We start from the raw sequence: 19,742 nt of genomic DNA on the forward strand, positions 1-19,742 counted from the left end.
CTCTGCGGGGCCATGCCACCACAGAGTTGCATTTGTTAGTTTGCGAGGATCGAGCCCACGCGATAACATGTCCGCGGGATTGTTTGAAGATGAGATATGTCGCCAATCTTCTAGCTTTGTTAGGCGTTGAATCTCGCTGTCTCGGTTGGCGACAAAAGCCGACCACTTTTGAGAAGGAGATGTCAACCAGTTTAATGAAATTGTGGAAATTCGCCGCAGAGTCACGACTCGTGCAGATACATGGGTTCTGCAATGCCAGTGAACATGCTTACGGTGCGTGCATTTACGTCCGAACGGAGGACGGCAGCAAATAACGCATTGAGCTCCTGTGCTCGAAATCTCGCATCGCGCCTCTCAAGGCTATCTCGTTACCAATACTAGAATTATCCGATGCGCTTCTTTTAACACAGTTATTAGAAAAGGTTCGGGAATCAATCAAGCTATCGCGCATGAACATTTTCCTCTGGTCAGAGAATTTTATGCATCGTGAGATTTGTCAATTGTTCAATTCTGGCAATTAAAGTTTAAATTTTGACCAGCGTGATTGTATGGTTTGAGGGACAGACTCGTCCCATTGACAATCTGCTTGCCATAATTCCTGAAGAATTATTTTTGTGATAACCACCACGGGTCCGAGAAGACCTAACGGATCAAATAATCTAGCAACCTCGGAAAGTATTGTGCGCTTGGATACAGTGTGAGAGTTTGCCTTGGCTAGGGAAATTAGCTCGCGCGCGAGATACAAATTAGACGCGATGTAACATGATGTCTGCTGTCTACGAGCTTCTTGAGCTTTCTTGGTCATGGCGCGCTTAGCTGCGCGGATCCGGCGTTTATCTGTTTCAACGCAGAAATTATAGCAAAGACTCTCAATTATCAAATTTAAGACTTGCATAATTTCCATAATGCTGTACAAATCATCGTTAAAATTGCAAACAGCAATTTGCGGCAATATTAACGATTGCTTTGCTGAACGGTTTTTGGTGCTATTGCTCACAGCACAGAATTGAAGCTCTCGTTGCTATTTTGGGTAAACCCGCCAACACAGTGCATAGTAACTCGTCTTGACTTATTGTTAATTCTTCATAAATTGGTTGAACAGCTTTAAAAACTTCATTATTCAAAACTGATTTGTGTTGGTAGTGATGTAATCCGTTGTGCGCTTTTGCCTGCTGCCGTTACCAAGAACACCAAGAGTCTTCTTTGACTGGGCAACGGTCGTGCTGCGGTTCGCTGTCTGTAGAAATCTTGTGGAATAAAATTGCCCACATTTCTTGTCTCATATTTTCAATGGAATTAGAATTTCTGCGAATAGCTAGACCATAGTATATTGTTAACTCGTCGATTAGTTTGCCTATCAATTTGCCTCTGCCTCCAAGACCTCTTAGATTTTTTTAATTTACGTAATCTCGTGCCTCTACAATACTATCAGGAACCCTCAACTACTTGACAGTTGAATTAGAAAGGCAGAATACTTGGAGAGCGCTCCGAGGCTCTCTCCACACACTATGGCGCCGCGTACAAACATGGCTATTTTGTACATGAAAGAGCTCCAGACCGACTTTAGACGAATAAAATTATATTCTATACATTCCAAAGTATTATTTAAGCAAAAAAAATTTGAAATTTTTCTATCCTCAAAGGTGTTATAATGACATAAAAAAAGACGTGAAAAGAAGATTGTTTCGGAGGGATAAATATTATAATAAACATAAATTTTTTTAAAAACTCAATTTTTCTCTTTAAATATCATTTTTTGAGATTTCAAAATTATTACAATTAAAAAAATAAAATTATATGTTTTTTTATAGATATATAATATAATTCTCTGGGTTATTTTACATTTAAGTATTAAAATAATCGAAAAATCACTAGTTTACAAAATATTTTATACTTTATTCTAGCATGTTTTGTCATAAAAAATAAAATTATCTTATAAATTATTGATTTTTTAACTCTGCTTTAGTACTTTTATGGAGAATAATAAAAAGAATCATATTTTTTTAAATAATATACTTCTATTTAAAAAAATGAAGTTTTTAATGTGTTAAATTCTGAGAGTTTTTACGAGGTAAAAGAAAGGGTAACTTTAAAATTTCAAATGGCACCTTGTAAGAAATAGTTTAATTGGATTTTGTGTTAAAAACAGGATTGGATAGTAACTAGTTAAAAAGTTAAATAATAAAGAGTTAATAATTTTAACTAGTTAATTTTTAATGATTTAGTTTTTAATTTTAATTAGTTATTTTTTAAACACAAACTTTAATTTATTATTTTATTTACAAAGTTAAAATTATCTATGTAAAAAAATTATTTATGTAAAAAAATGATAAAAGAAAAAGTACTTTCTTACTTAATAATATTTCTTTAAATAGAGTGTGTTTATATTGTATATTATATTGTATTAATATATTATTTTTTCAATATTTTTTGTTATTTTATATACAATGTCCCAAAATTTGCGTGTTCGGAGTACACGACACGATACTTTATGCTAAAAGAAACAACTTTTTCCTTTAACAAAATTGCGTTGGACTGATAATTTTTGTGTGAGAGTGGTTAAAGTTAACGAATAAGCGTTCTAGCCTACAAGGTACAGCCTGCCGCCCAGGGCTGGCGCGCGCTTTTCACTCATTTGTTCCTAGTCTTTAGCTAATATTTATAAGTTGTTTTCTTGAAATGAAATTTTAAATGTTATAAATCACATAAAAAAAAAATAAATATTGTTGAAAAAATTTGTTTTATTTTCAATGTAGAGTAAAGAATTAGCTCCGTAAAATATAAATATTTTAATATTAAAATTTTTATATTTATTCTAGCATCTTACAATTTTAACCCTTAAACACATATTGAAAATTCCTCTAGATTTTCGATCGCTTAGTGTGTCTACTTTCCAGCTACGACACAAGTCGACACTGTGTAACACAATGTCCATTAGTGTGAGTAAAACAATTAAAATTTTCTCTCTTACACTAATGGACACTGTTACACAGTGTCGACTTGTGTCGTAGCTGAAAAGCACCCTGTGTGAAGACGGATTAAGAAAAAAGATTCGGGCTAGGTGGAAACAAAGTTTAAAGTCTCCTTTATCGACTGCTACAACTTGACCAACTTTATTGCTTAACTAAAATAAAATGGCACAAAAGTAAGGTTTTTTTGGGAAGGTCTCATAGATCCACTTATGTGTTTAAGTATTAAATTAAAAATACATATTTACAAAACAGAAATTGATCTATCACATTGATCTATCTTTTTAAATAAAGATTTTACATGATGTCAAAAAATATCTTATTTTTTATTTGTTAGAATACCATAAAAGTGAGTCTAAATTTTTCAAAAATATTTATTTTTTTTAATGTTATCTAATATTTGGAATTTTATTTATGATTTAATCAATACAAGTTGTGTTTTACGAAATAATGTACTTTTAACGTCTTAGAAATGTTTTACCGAATCTTTAAAAAAAATGTTTCACTTATTTTTAAAATTATCCACAAAGTATTTGTAGATAATTTGAGAAAATTTAAATTTAAAAAAAAAATGAATAATTTCAAAAAGTTATGTTTAAAAAAAAGTAATTTTTTGTTTTTTTTGTACCGAAACTATTTTTATCTTTTTACAATTTTTTAAATCTTGTTGATACTTAGAATTAGATAAAAGTTTGAAAGATACGTGATAAATTTCAAGATACCGATAAAATTGTTACTGAATGAAACTATGAAATATTTGGAATAATAGAACACTCGGCTCACGCAAAGCATCTTACTATTTATACATTATCTTTATTTTCAGATAGACCTACAGAATTAGACAATTTTTCTACTTATTTATTACGTAAGGAATGAAAAATTTTTTTAACCCTTAGCGATTACAATCTGTCCAGTTAGGACATTCAGTAATATGTTTGACCGTGAAATAGAGCTTATATTTGATGTGCCCTGTGGTACATACAAACATTAATACTATCTTGACTTTAGTTTATAATTAGGTTGCGAGGTGTCTTCTTCTTTAATCTCCTGTTACTGTTGCCTGTCATTAGATGTCTGGCTGAAGTGTTTGGGTGATTTGAGATTCTGTCCTTATATGTCTTGATTCTTATTCCAATCTCATCCCTTACCATGGGTATGCTGAAGTCTCGATGTAAGATTTTGTTTAATACGTACCAGGGTGCGTTTGTGATTACTCTCAGCATTTTAGATTGAAATCTTTGGATTATTTCTATATTGGAGTGAGACGCCGTGCCCCAAAGTTGGATCCCCTATGTCCATATAAGTTTAGTGATGACTTTATAAAGAAGTAATTTATTAGTGAAGTTTAATTGGGAATTTCGACCTATCATCCAATACATCTTTTTCAGCTGCAATCCTAGTTGCTTTCTCTTAGTGAAGATATGTTTTTGACATACTAGCCTTCTATCAAGGTGCATACCAAGATATTTTACGTGATCTGCTTGAGGTATTTTTGTTATTAAGATTGACAGGTGGGCAGGTTTCATTTCTAGTAGCAAATGTAATATGGATTGATTTCAAACCGTTTATCTTGATTCTCCAGTTTCTTGTCCATGAGGATATGTTATCTAAACTGGTTTGAAGAACAGCGGAAGCTACCTTAGGTTCTAAATGAGATGCTAATATGGCAGTATCATCGACAAAAGTACCCACAGTTACCTTATTGTTTGTGGGCAGGTCAGCTGTGTATAACAAGTATAAGACCGGACTCAATACGTTGCCCTGAAGCACTCTCGCTGAGGTGGGTCGGAGGTTTGTTATTGCCTTACCATGACTTATTCGGAAGTATCGATCTTTGAGGTAGGATTTTAGCATTTCAAAAACCTGTGAGACGTCCAGAAAGTCAACTGAGCAGTACTTCTTTTCCTCGAAAGCTTGATGAATTTTATCAATAGTTTATGCACCTGGTCAATTGTACCATGGCCTTGCCTAAACCTAAACCCAAATTGATGTTCCGCGACTAAGTCTCTTCTAAAGCTGGCAACATCCTTGTTGACAGTAGAGACTCTAATACCTTAGAGGAGATCGCGAGCAAACTGATGGGCCTATAAGATTTGGGATCCTCAGGAATTTTACCAGGCTTCAAGATCATTTTGATCTGGGCAACCTTCTATTGTGGCGGAAGAAAATTCAGTCTTAAGACTGCATTATAGAGATGTGTTAGAAACCAGAATCGGGTAGCTTCTTGAGTAACAAGCCGGTTATCAGATCATAGCCCGATGCTTTTTTATGATCCAGTTTTTTAATGGTTGCTATAATTTCAGTTTTACGAAATTTCTTTATTGGAATTACCTGGGAGGAAGGTTCAGCTAGGACGCGCATCACCTTTATCTCGTGTTCGACTGTTCCCTCGTAAGGGTGAGGCGAAAAGACTGCAAGTGGTTTGCAAAGGTCTTAGCTTTCTCAGAGTCATTTCTATTCCAGTTGCCATCTTTATTCTGCAGCGGAAGGAAAGCTGTTTTGGGCTGTTTTAACTTCTTTGTTGCCTTCTACAAGGAATAATCACTGGCAGCTGAAGCGTCCAGCTCCTGTAGGTATTTTTGGATTCCATTATTTCTCTCTGCTTTGAGTAGGTGCTTAAGGTCTTTGATAGCTCGGTTAAGCCTAGTTTTTATATGTGGACATCTAGTAAATTGCCACTGTTTTCTTAGTCGCTTTTTTTCCGACACTTTTTCAAGGACTATATTAGAAAATTTTAGCTTAGTATCTTTTTCTTCACATAATGGAGTTGATTCCCAGTCGGCATACTGAACCAGGTTATTAAATCTTTCCACGGCTATCTCTATGTCTTCTTCAGACTTTAGTCTTATATTTGAGCTAAGGTGAGCATCCAAAAGATTCCGAAAGTGATTCCAGTCAGTTTTGCTGTTGTGGAGCGTGCATTTGCGCAATTTCATCTCGATGGCACTGTTAACTGTAACTAGAACAGGAGTATGATCTGAGCTTAGCTTAAAGTTTGGTTTGCACTCGATATAATTATTTGAAAAGTCTTTGGTTATACAAAAATCTAGCAAATTTGGTGTTTTTGCTCTATCTGAAGGCCAATAGATTGGCTGGCCAGTTGAAATCGCATCCAATACTAGGGTTTGCATTGCCTTGAGCAGTGCTCGGCCTCTGGAGAGTGTTAAACGGGAACCCCAGTGCACATGCTTACAGTTGAAGTTGCCCCCAGCAATGAAGCGATTACCTAGCGTTTGAAAAAAATTGATGAAGGACTCGTGATTGATTCTATGCTTCGGGGGGGGGGGGGCTGTACACTGCCGTAACAGTTAATAGACTGCTCCAGTCTTACACGACTACGCTAGTCGCTTTTATATGTTCTTTGCGGTAAGAAGTTGTCTGGTAATGTTTAATTTTGTTTTTAATGAGAATTGCCGTATCTCTATGGGCAGGTCTATCAGGGTGTGTTATGAAGTAACTGTTATAATTTGGCATATTTATGTAGCTCTTTTGAGTAAAATGAGTCTCCGAAAGTAGTAGTATGCCAATGTCATGAGAGGCAAGAAAAATCTTTATCTCGCATATGCGGTGTGATAGCCCGTTGGCATTTCATAGGACAAGTTTTAATGTACTGAAGATTGCACTATTTTTGACACGAATTCTCCTATCGTATTTGTGATAGCTGCCATCTGTCTTATTAAGCTCTGCAGAGACTCCTACAATTCTTTAACTATGTTGAACTGTGGGCGATCCTGTTCATTGATTTGCTCGTTTTCTTGGGAAGGCGTGTCAAATTTAGTTTCTCCAAGATTTAAGTTCAATCCAGCCGCTTCAGCAACGTCTTTGATGCTTGGATTTTGAACCGAGCAGTCGAGATTTTCTTGGGTCTTAGCTGAGGAAATTTCGATTTCTGTAACTCTTTATACACAGCGCAGCCTTTATAGTTTGCTGGGTGATTTCCACTACAAAAGACACATTTAACATGGTCCGATCTTTCCTTTTTGTGACAATCAGCTGTCGCATGATCACCAGCACATTTTACGCACCTAGCCTTGCAATGACAGAAGCTTCGTGTATGGCCGTACTTTTGACATCTAGCGCATTGAGGGATTTGCCTTTTTGGTCTCGGGGACTTAAAACTAACACGGCAGTTCAAAAGAAACTTAGTGTCATAAATTTGCTTATTGTTTGTGTTTGGTTTGAGGTCTATAAAGAACGAGGGTAAAAGTTTCTTAGTTATCCTATTTTTAATGTTCCACACATTTGTCACCTGATGACCTAAGTTTTTGATTGCTACTTTTAGTTCCTTCTCATCAGTCGAAGGATGCATGTTTTTGAGGACTACTCGGAAGCTTTTTTCCTGCTTTAGTTTATAGGTGGGGAACTCAGTTTCCTTGTTTTTAAGCTCTTTGACGATAGTTGAATATGCTTGTGTTGACTTAGGCTGTATTTTAACTTTGTCCGCTCTTAGGACTTTGATTTCGAACTCTCCCTTGACAGTTTTATTAAGTAGTTTTGTAAAGGGTTGCATGTTAATTACCTGGTCCACATAGATTGGGGGTGGTTTGGCTAATTTATTTACAGGAGGATCCGTATTTGTGTGTTCTTCAGAATCAAGTGCCTTGAACCTATTAGAGGTATGGACGGGAGCGCTTAGCTAATAGAAGTTTAATTTTCTTTGTTTTGAGATTTTAGTTAAGGTTTCAGGGCTATCACGAGATTTTGTTTTCCCCAGACACCTTTGTCTAATTGCCTCAGGCAGGAATTTTATCGTCTCCAGACTCTGAGTCGCTCCTTACAAGTCTGTCTTTTTGTATAGGGAATGTTCCGCTAATCGAATTTGAGCGCAATATACTAGGAGTCAAGATATTATGTCCGCTTTGTTTTACCCCGTCTAATGTTTTTGAAGTAAGATTGTTTCTAGTTACTTCCTTTTCTTTTCTTTTATCAAACAATGGTTGCGCCCCCCCCCCTCCCCAGAATCCGTGAAGCCTACCTCCTTGGAGGGTAGATTTTTTTAGTACAACTGGGCTGCCACCTGGGGTACTGTTTCCGTGCGTTTTGTCCATTATCCTTGGTGTTGGTTTTGATCCGCCCTAGATATTTTATTTTTCCGGTACCCTCCGGCATGCCGGTGAGCGTTTCCCTATCCGTCACCTGGGGAGGCGTCCGATGGGGAACTAGCAACCCCTCACGAAAGGAATGACATTAATATTTATTTTGTAATCTTTATATTTTAAGCAATATGGAAGAAGTTGTTGCTCGATATTTATAATTTATATGAACAGTCTTAAAATGCCGAAAACTAATCATAACGCAACCGTATTAACATCTGAAGACATTACTTATAAATATTAGCCAAGTACTAACAAGTGAGTGAGGAGCGCGCCCCAGCCCTGGGCAGCACCTTGTATACTAAAATGCTTATTTGTTAACTTTAACCGCTCTCACACAAAAATGATTAGTCCAACGCAATTTTGCTAAAGAAGAAAGTTGTTTCTTTTAGCATAAAATATCATGTCGTATACTCCGAATACGCAAATTTTTGAATACACTGTATACTTAATTTATAAATAAATATTAAGTTTGATTAACGATCCATAATTATTTTAAGTAATCAAACTTTAAAATTTATAAATTTCTATAAACTTGATGAAAGTAATGCTTTTCAAAATTAGCTTTTGATTTAATTTAAGTTGATTTAAACTTAACGTGATTTTTAACTAATTATTTTTTACTTATATAATTAAATTAATTTTATAAATCATTAATTTTAATTTAATTTAAAAAATGTATATTAGCTTATCCAATTCTAGTTAAAAGCAAAACAACTTCTATTTAAATGACTGAAAAAACAATTCGGCGCACAGTTTACTGAATTTGAGGAAAGTATATAAAATTACACGAATAATACAAGCACGAAAATCTAGCTACGACCGTAGAAGGCATTCTTGTTTAATTTGCGTTGTTACAGTAACGATCGAATATCTCTACTTTTATTTAAATATTTTTTTTTCTAAAATCACAGTATTAAAAATTAGGAGTCATAAAGAGAAGAATAAAGAATTATTATATGGTATTGGTCGATTTACAAATTCAAAAGTTAAATTTTTTCTTAAATAATTTTATTAAATGTTTAAAAAAATGATTTCAAATATTAGTCCATAACACTTTTAGCAACTTTGTATATCTGTGATATTTTACAATCACAAAATATGATTACGATTGTAATTTTTTTAGGAGCCTGATTTAATGTATGGAAATCGAGAGGAACAAGGTCAATTATTGCAACAAGTGTTAACAGCTAGTGATACGGATGCAGATGAGGAAAGAATACCTGGCGAAGGCCCAAGACCAGTAAGTAACACGGACATAAAACATGATTTGTATAGAGTGAAGTTTTTAAAATAACAGTTAAATCTTATCTACATATCTAATCATTAAAGTTATAATAAATTTATAATAAAGTTATAATAAATTTTTTCTCAGATTGTACGTAAAGCTGGTACGATGGTATCGATGTCAGGAGCGGACGATGCCATTTATTACGAATACAAGAAAGCCCCTGGCTCATCGACGGCAAATAAACATCCTCTTTTTAAAAAATTCAGAACATAAATAGTATGACTTTCGTAATACTTTTTTATCATCGCAAATTGAAAAATAAATGATTTTGTTACCGTCAAGTTTAGTCTGTATTCCATGTATCGCTTGTAACGATAAAAGAAATTGTAACCAGTTATAATCATAACAATCTAAATCTTGTAATTTTCTTCAATCAATAATAGTTTTTTTTTATATTAGTTTTATCGACGGCGATAAAACTTGAATCTTGTTACAAAGTTTCAGAAAAAAAAAATAGTTCTATTTGACAACTATTTCGATCGTTATTCGTCTGTCGTGTAGTAAACTTTAATGAGCTTTCTATTATATAATAAGTTATTAAGGTCCATCTACAATAAGATTGGTCATAGGGAGTAAAGTAGTAGGACGTAAGCGTAATTTTTACGACCACGTGTGTTCACAATGCAACAGTGTAACAATATAAGGCCAATGAAAACAAATCGTTTGAAATCACATGCAAAACAGTGATGTGTTTTGAGTAGTTTATTTTTAAGGTTAGAATAATTACGGATTTGAAAAAAATTGGACTGTTTCTTTTATTTTGTCTATCTTGGCATAATTTATTGTTATTACAATGGCAAGCTATGAAAAGAAGGAGAACGGCGCTGGTGGGTTCGGCCTGTGAACAGATTACGAAATGGTCAAGGATTTTATCATAATCTTGTTCAAGAATTGGTTCAGAGTGACCACAAGGAATTCTTTGGATTATATAGAATGTGGCCTGAACAGTCTAATTTATTAGTAAATTTGCTTTATCCTCATATTAAGAAGAACAGCATTCAGACACCTCTTTCTCCAGAACTGCGCTTAGCTGTCACTTTGTTGTAAGTAAAATTATTGCAATTTAATTACTATATATAATTGAATATGTATATTGAAAAAATACATGTTCTATTATATATTTTATTAGACATGCTTTACAAATAATGTTAATTCTTGTACGAAATTAAATATTCTAATGTATCATAAAATATACATACGAGGGCAGTCCGATAAGTACTTAGCCTCACTGCCCGATGGTGCCAGTATCGCAAGAGAGATTTACTATCGTGTAGTACATTCTCGTAGACGGCTACTGTCAAAATTTTAGCCGAATTGGACTTGTAGTTTTGTTTTGACCGCGTGTGGAAGCGGTCGTGTCCGCGGATTTTAGAAAAATGGGAAAAGAGCAATATCGGTCGGTGATTCGATTCTTGTTTTTAGAAGGGAAATCGCGCAGCGAAATTAAAGAGCGCTTGGATGCTGTGTACGGTAACTCTTCTCCTTTGATGGCGACCGTCAAAAATTAGTTTAACGAGTTTCAACGTGATCGCACGTCGGTTTTTGATGAGCCACGCCCAGGTGCCCCGAACATGGCTACCACGGAGGATAACGTGACAAAAATCCACGATCTCGTATTGGCAGACCGCCGATTGAAGGTGCGCGAGATAGCTGAAACAGTAGGCATCTCAAAAGACCGCGTGGGTCATATCCTGCATGAAATTTTGGGCATGAGAAAACTGTCGGCGCGATGGGTGCCGCGTTTGCTCACTCCGAACAACAAGCGCAACCGTGAGACCACTTCAGAGCAGTGTTTGACGCTGTTTAAGCGCAATCCGAAGGAGTTTCTGCGTCGTTTCGTAACCGTCGACGAAACATGGATCCACTGGTACACACCTAACCAGAGACCAAGGAACAGTTGAAACAGTGGACTTCACCCGGCGAACGTGCTTCGAAGAAGGCGAAGACTGTCCAATCGGCCGGAAAGATGATGGCCACCGTTTTCTGGGATTCACAAGGTGTGATTTACATCGACTACCTGGAGAAGAGCAAAACGGTCACAGGGCTCTACTATGCCGAATTATTGGGCCGATTCGACGCCGAATTGCAGAAAAAACGGCTCCATTTGGCTAAGAAAAAAGTGCTCTTCCACCATGACAACGCACCGGCTCACACCTCCGCCGTCATCACGACCAAATTGGTCGAATTGCACTACGAACTGCTGTCCTATCCACTGTATTCTCCAGATTTGGCCCCGTGCGACTTTTTTTTGTTTCCAAACTTGAAAAAGTCACTCGCCGGGCAGAAATTTGAGTTGAATGAGGAGGTTATTGCCGCCACGGATGCCTACTTTGCAGACCTTGAGAAAACGTATTTTTCAGATGGGTTAAAGAAGTTGGAGCATTGCTGGGTCAAGTGTATCGAGGTAAGGAGACTATGTTAAGAAATAAATCGCCACTTTTCCAAAATTTTCGTTTTTCTTTTGTAGGCTAAGTACTTATTGGACTGTCCTCGTATATATAAATGTCGTTTGTAATGCTATATTTTATTGTGAATTTTTTAATATTAATATTTAATACTAGTAATCACAACTTATTGTTAGTTATTAGCATCATTGTAATCATGTCTTATGTTATATAAGTTTATATAAGTTACAAACAATTCTAATACACACACGCATATATTATATATGTGTGCGTGCGCGCGTGCGTGTACAGAGTGTCCCAAAACAATGTATACATATTATCACGATGAGGTAGAAGAGATCGAGATAAATCAAAAAGTTTAATATTTTGCGAAATTTACAACAACTTTCGAGTAATAAAATATTAAAGTCGGCCGAATAAGAGCGCACCAAGAGACAAGCGATTGCTCGCCTGAGCGGTAGGACCATCCACCGCGGCCCGACTGTAGGCGACGCCGCGACGGTAAGTGGCGCGTGACGAGGGGAAGGATAGCTTGGCACCGCACCGCTCCCTCATGCCCCTGCACTACGCCGTGGCACGCGTCAACGCTGCAGACTTGCGATCACTTGCATTGTGACTATTGAGGGATCTCTTGTTCTTTGTCTTATTCTATTAGCTCATGCATTCGTAGCTGGCTCTTCTACTCTATATACAGGATGTCAGGTAAATAGCGCCCCTGGTTTCGTGGATTGATAGATCAAGTAAAACTGAGCAGAAAAGTCCTTTACCATTTTTTAATACTCGCCATAGTTAACGAGGTAAAAATTAATAAAGTCTTCGAATAAGCGCGTATCACCGCGCGCAAGGACCACCCGCCGGTCGTCGAGACATAGGCCCGTATTCATAGTCGTGACTTATTTTCAAGATCGTCTTAAGTACGGTCTTAAGTTACCTTCTAGATTCATAGTCATGAATCAAGCAAATGCTAGAGTAAAAGTCAAGGCTTGTCCAAGACAATCTTGTTTGGAAACGTCTTGTTTGGTCTCGACATGATTCATAGACAGATCTTATTCAAAATAAGATCAGACTTAAGACTATCTTATTAGTCATGAATTCATAGTCGTAATAAGACGTCTTGTATGACGTATATACAGCCAAATAAGACAATCTTCGCCAAGTCGTGGTCGAAGTAGACTTAAGCAAAGCTGTAGAGTACTATTCTAACCTCAAATTAATGTTTGCTGGAGTTGAAATACTTAAATTTAAAAAAATGACAGCAAAGACAAGACTAGTTAATCGTAGATTTTTAATTCTTTTATTCTTGTAAAAACATGACTAGTATTAAAAAAAAATATATATATATAAAATATTTTTAGTTTTTTTTTAAACTTATATATACATTAACATGCTCTTTATGCAATTCTTTGATCTGTGCAAAAATTGCATAAAATAATTGTTAAAATTTATAATTATAATTTTTACTATGGTATTTAAAATATAAGAATGATTTACAATTATATAAATATAATAATATAATCAATAATGTTTGATAGAAGAAAATATATTAAAAATGTTAAATATATTAAAAATCTCCGCGGAAACGCAATTTTGGCAGCGGATAACCATATGTTATTGATTTACCGAGACGATAAATATTATATCTATCACTATTAAATAATGTTTAAATTAAACATTAATGGATATTAAGTAAATATTAAATAAATATAAAATAAATATGCAATTAATGTTAAATTAATGTTTATGAAATTATTGTTTCAAATAAAATTTAATATAAAATAAATATTAAATTAATGTTAAATGAACATTAAATTAATGTTTTTAAAATTATTGGTTTAAATAAAAAATTAATGTAAAGTATAAATTAAATTAAAGTTAAATAAATGTTAAATTAACGTTTTTAAATTTATAGTTTTAAATAAAAAATTAAAGTAAAATAAATATTTAATTAATTTTGAAAAAAATGTTAAAGTAATGTTTTTTTAAATCATTAATGGAAATAAATTATTAATATAATATAAATATTAAATAAATGTTAAATAAACATTAAATAAACATTTTTCCAAATCATTATTTTAAATGAGTAATTAATGAAATGTAAATGTTAAATAAACGTTAAATAAATATTAAATTAATATTTTTTTAAATCATTATTTTAAATATTAATTAATGTTAAATAAATATTTATAAAGTTTTTAATAAATATTGTTATAATGAATTGTACAATAAATAATTAATAGTAAATAAATATTTAAAAAGCATTTAAAAAATATTGTGTACTGATTGGGATATATTATTTGATATACAGGGTGAGTCATTTTAATCTATGGACCCGAATATCTTCCAAATAACGGTATCTACAAAAAAATGGTTTAGATAAAAGTTGACCAGGACAGAGGGGGTCATTCAATTGTACCATTGGTTTTGACCTTGAGGTCAATTTTGAAGGTTATTTCAAGGACACAATGGTTTTTTTAAATGGGACACCCTATTTTTGACTGCGGATTTCGAAAGAGCGGAAAATTTTACATCAAACTTGTCTTATAAAAAAATTGTTTTTGCGACCTTGGAAAGGTAAAAAATGAAGGTGAAATGCCTGAAAAACGATCTGGTGTACTTTTTCTGAAATGACGTGGTTTTCTGGGTAACACAAATGTGCATAATGCTTAAACATTACTACTTGCAACTTTCGGCCGGATTCTTCGACGCACGCCTATTGCTCCCCTCCCACCGCTCGCGCCTTAACAACGGCGCCGCCGGACGGCGTAACGCAAGGTCCTGAGACGATGTATCGCGCTCCTTAGGCCCGTATTCATAGTCGTGACTTATTTTCAAGATCGTCTTAAGTACGGTCTTAAGTTGCCCTCTAGATTCATAGTCATGAATCAAGCAAATGCTTGAGTAAAATCTCAAGTCAAGACTTGTCCAAGACGATCTAGTTTGAAAACGTCTTGTTTGGTCTTGTTTGATCGACATGATTCATAGACAGATCTTATTCAAAATAAGACCAGACTTAAGACTATCTTATTAATCATGAATTCATAGTCGTAATAAGACGGTCTTGTATGACGTATATACAGCCGAATAAGACGATCTTCGCCAAGTCGTGGTCGAAGTAAACTTAAGCAAAGCTGTAGAGTACTATTCTAACCTCAAATTAATGTTTGCTGGAGTTGAAATACTTAAATTCAAAAAAATGACAGCAAAGACAAGACTAGTTAATCGTAGATTTTTAATTAGATCGTAGATTCCTTTATTCTTGTAAAAACATGACTAGTATTGGAAAAAAAATATAAAAAATATTTTTAGTTATTTTTTATACAACTTATATATACATTAACATGCTCTTTATGCAGTTCTTCGATCTGTGCAAAAATTGGATAAAATAACTGTTAAAATTTATAATTATAATTTTTACTATGGTACTTAAAAAATAAGAGTGATTTACAATTATATAAATATAATAATATAATCAATAATGTTTGGTAGGAAAAAATATATTAAAAATGTTAAATATATTAAAAATCTCCGCGGAAACGCAATTTTGGCAGCGGATAACCACATGTTATTGATTTATCGAGACGATAAATATCTATCAATATTAAATAATATTTGAATTAAACATTAATGGATATTAAGTAAATATTAAATAAATATAAAATAAATATGCAATTAATGTTAAATTAATGTTTATGAAATTATTGTTTCAAATAAAATTTTATGTAAAATAAATATTAAATTAATGTTAAATGAACATTAAATTAACGTTTTTGAAATTATAGTTTTAAATAAAGAATTAAAACAAAATAAAAATTTAATTAATTTTGAAAAAATGTTAAAGTAATGTTTTTTTAAATCATTATTGCAAATAAATTATTAATGTTATATAAATATTAAATAAATGTTAAATAAACATTAAATAAACATTTTCCTAAATCATTATTTTAAATGAGTAATTAATGAAATATGAATGTTAAATAAACATTAAATAAATATTAAATTAATATTTTTTAAAATTATCATTTTAAACATTTAATTAATGTTAAATAAATATTAATAAAGTTTTTAATAAATATTATTGTTATAATGAATTGTACAATAAATAATTAATATTGAATAAATATTAAAAAAGCATTTAAAAAATATTGTGTACTGATTGAAATATATTATTTGATATATAATCACAAAACTCAACTTTAATAAATAATTTTATATTTTATAACATTTTCTCTATTTTTAATCATATTTTTTAAAAATTTTATCCTTCATTACTTTTAATTTATATGATCACGCATTGTAGAATTTTTTGAGATATTTTGCTGTATTTTATTTTTCATTAAATAAATAAAATTTTTCGATTAACGATTATTTTAATTGTTTACAATTAATGTAAGCTAATAAAGTTTAAATAATTAATCATATTACACTAATTGACTCGAAATTCTCGAGTCTACTGTTGAGGTTATAAGATTTATATAGGCCCGTATTCATAGTCGGAACTTATTCTTAAGATCACCTTAAGTTTAATCTTAAGGTGCCCTCTAGATTCATAGTCGAAAAACAAGGCAGGATTTAAACAAATGCTCAAGGTTTACCTTGTTCAAGATGATCTTATTTGGGAACGCCTTAATGTGATTCATAAATACATCTAAGCATGTGCTTAAGGCTACCTTGTTAGTCATTAATTCATAGTCATTTAAGACTGTCTTATTTCACGCACACATTTATAAATAAGACGATCTTCGCGAAGACGTGTCCGAGGACGTATTAAGCAAGGCTTTTGGAGGTTAAGTGGTTCGCGTGCGTTGCTCCGGTCATACTTTTAATTGATCTGTAGTAAAATCTGTAGTGATAATAAAAAAGTTCTGCATTCTTAAGGCTGGTTTATAATTACTTAAAGTAGGTTTATAATAGCCGTAACCGTAAGAAATTGACTAATCATAGTTAATTTATAAGAGAATAATCGATGATTAACCAATTTCTTACGGCTATTATAAACCTTAAGTGTAGTATTAAATTTTAAACTATTAATATCAATAATGACACAAATCAGAAAAAACTGTTCTGCATGTGGTACATTGCATTACAACAATAAATTTATTTTTCAGAAGGACGGTGTGAACATAAGCAGATATATATATATATATATATATATATATATATATATATATATATATATTTATACAGCTCACAAGGGGAGCACCAGACACTGTCCCTTCCGATTTCGTTGAACTTTATACATGTTATAAACCTATCCTCCCACTAATTCATCTTAAAGTAATAGGACCCGCCTCTCAAGCATTCGCGAGAAAAACGCGTTTAAAGATTTACTTGTGCGTAATGTACCGTGTAGTAAGAACAGATTGACATCTAAGCAGCGTAGCCTAGTCGGTAAGGCGCCTGACTACAATGCTGCATATTACTGGTTCAAATCTTACTTTTCCCATTTTTTTTTTTAATTTCCTCGCAACGTACTATTGTGTGTGGTGTATGTTTTTAAATATTTAGCCTATAAAATAACTGTTTTAATTATACAATTAATTATATTTCAGAAATTATGAAATTCATCTATTTATTAATGTTTTTAAGGTTTTGTGAATAAAAAATAATACAATCTTATTATATAATTTTAGAATGTATTAATAAAATATTATTAATTATATGTTGAAATTTATTTTCTATTCAATTAAACAAATTTCAAATTATTTTTGCCACGATTTTTCTTCTTGTCGCAACGAATTTCGGCTACACAAACAGTCTCTTTTGACAAGGATATCTGTGTAGTTATACGCGCGCTACCTGAGAACTGTTTTCTTTGTAACACCATAAGGTTGTTTAAACGGTTTTGACTTTCTTCTCTTATTTTCCTCAAGGTCCGTGGATTGGCGTTGGAGGGGAAGGAAGGTCGTTGCATAGCCGCCATTTTCGAGACAGCGAGTCAGTGTTAGTGTATGTACGTAGATAGTAAGGTACTACAGCTATTAGTTGTGTGAGTGAGCGAGTGTGCAGTAAAAGTATGGCCGCCGCCATTTTCGTTCCACATCGTTGAAGTGGATGCAACGACCTTCCTTCCCCTCCAACGCCAATCCACGGACCTTGATTTTCCTTTCTTTTCATTACGTATTATAAAATATTTTATTTTCTTCCTTACTTTCCTTTCATTATGTATTATAAAATATTTTATTAACTCATTCTGAAATTACATAAATTTTATTCACAAAACCTTAAAAACATTAATAAATAGTTGAATTTTATAATTTCTGAAATGTAATTAATTGTATAATTAAAACAGTCATTTTATAGGCTAAATATTTAAAAACATATACCACACACAATAGTACGTTGCAAGGAAATTAAAAAAAAAAAATGGAAAAAGTAAGATTCGAATCAGTAATATGCAGCATTGTAGTCAGGCGCCTGTAGCGACTAGGCTACGCTGCTTAGGTGTCAATCTGTTCTTACTACATGGTACATTACGCACACGTAAATCTTTAAACGCGTTTTTCTCGCGAATGCTTGAGAGGCGGGTCCTATTAGGGCCTGAGCAGAATGGCTGACTTATAACCTTAAGACAAGTTTTATGACTTAAGTCTTTGTCTTTAGGAACGCACAATAACTGTCTTATGTCACAGTATATACAGTAGCGCAACTCTCCCGATTTCAGCGTGTACAAAATTGAACTGCACATGCGCGAGCTAAGTAGGTAACCAATCACATAACAGATTTTCTGTCGCATTTTCTCTTACTGTTTTTCTATATCTCTTTCTGTCACACATTTAAATGCCATGTAGAATTCGGTTAGAATTGGCGGGAGCAGACGTTTAGCTGTACATCAGCTGTATAGAATCGAAGTGAAAAGCTGTGTCAAAAAAAATAGATAGTGAGAAGTGTTCAGTGCTCAGTGGTGTTCAGTGACTGAGTGGAAATTAATATTAACTGTCGAGGAGAATCTTTGTTCAGAGAATAGTTGATCTGTATAAATTTTAATTATAAGATTTATACAGATTTTCTATTCTCTTCTAGAAGCACCTTTGATCTTAGTTTTGTTGCAGGTGCAGCTTCTTGGAAGATACAGATAATAAAATATAAGGAAAGAGGATGTCAGCTTCTAAATCAAGTTTATGGTGTGTCGTAAAGGAGTGTAACAATACTACGGAGAAAAGACACTTCTTTTTATTTCCAAAGGAATAGGATAGGTACTGTTTTGTTTTATAATTTTTTTTTAAACATATGCAATTCAGTATTATATTTATTTTATATTATATCTATCATCTATGTATCTATATATATATATATTTTTTTTTTTTAATTTTTTATATTAATAATTTTCTGTAAAATTCATAGATGGTTGCAATGGATACGTGCATGTGGAAGGTATGTTCTGTTTCTGTTTATGTTCCTGTTTCTTGTGCCAAGAATTATAATAGCTGCATTAATAAATAGAAAACTACAAGAAGAAGAAGAATTGTATAAATACTACTATTATATATAAAAAGTTTGAAATTGTGTATAACTTTCAAAATATAAATTTTTATTAGAAGTTAATTCATTTATAATTACATAATGTTAATATTAGGTTAATAAGAATTTTAATATAATGTTTGTTTTATAAATATTATTAGTCTTATTTTAATTGTTTCTATTATTCCCCGTATGATCTAAACATTTATAGAAAGATTTTACGTATCACTCTTAAATACACTTCGTATCAAATTTTTATAATCAGTTAAAAATCTATAAATTATGTATATGATTACAAAGTAAAGTTATTTAAGCCAAATGTGTATAAACAAACTTATTTTTACCTTTCTAATTTGTCCCATGTAAATTTCACCTTTCACTGTAAGAATGTGCTCTCTGATTTAAAGCTCTAAGACTCAACTTATGTAATTAAAAATATTACAAGTATTAGAACAACTTAAATTTCTTTATTTTATCATTATAAACTAGATCTAAATGTTTAATCATCAGAAAAATTCATTGTAAT

The 19,742-nt window shown here is 32.7% G+C and overlaps 1 protein-coding gene and 1 long non-coding RNA gene across 3 annotated transcripts in view; one reads left to right on the top strand and one right to left on the bottom strand.

Moving 5' to 3' along the window:
- The window catches only part of LOC105202499 (general transcription and DNA repair factor IIH helicase subunit XPB), a 32,294-nt gene extending 22,468 nt beyond the window's left edge, over window positions 1-9,826 (top strand). Inside the window, exons 13-14 of one of the 2 annotated variants that reach the window (XR_005575477.1) lie at window positions 9,189-9,305; window positions 9,438-9,532. Coding sequence is in view for 1 of the 2 variants with exons in the window: in XM_039453110.1 (XP_039309044.1) it covers window positions 9,189-9,305; window positions 9,438-9,566 (246 nt within the window). In the remaining variant the exon portion in view is untranslated. Of the gene's footprint in view, window positions 1-9,188; window positions 9,306-9,437 lie in introns of both variants that reach the window. The other variant, XM_039453110.1, reaches the window with a different exon arrangement.
- Window positions 9,827-11,380: 1,554 nt separating this feature from the next.
- On the bottom strand, window positions 11,381-13,040 carry LOC120358546. The gene is made up of 2 exons (XR_005575480.1): window positions 12,526-13,040; window positions 11,381-12,442 (listed from the first exon to the last, which is right to left on the bottom strand). It is a non-coding gene; the product is annotated as an uncharacterized LOC120358546 (long non-coding RNA).
- Between the last annotated feature and the right edge of the window lie 6,702 nt (window positions 13,041-19,742).

Source organism: Solenopsis invicta, chromosome 8 (assembly GCF_016802725.1).
Source record: "Solenopsis invicta isolate M01_SB chromosome 8, UNIL_Sinv_3.0, whole genome shotgun sequence".
Classification (NCBI taxonomy): domain Eukaryota; kingdom Metazoa; phylum Arthropoda; class Insecta; order Hymenoptera; family Formicidae; genus Solenopsis; species Solenopsis invicta.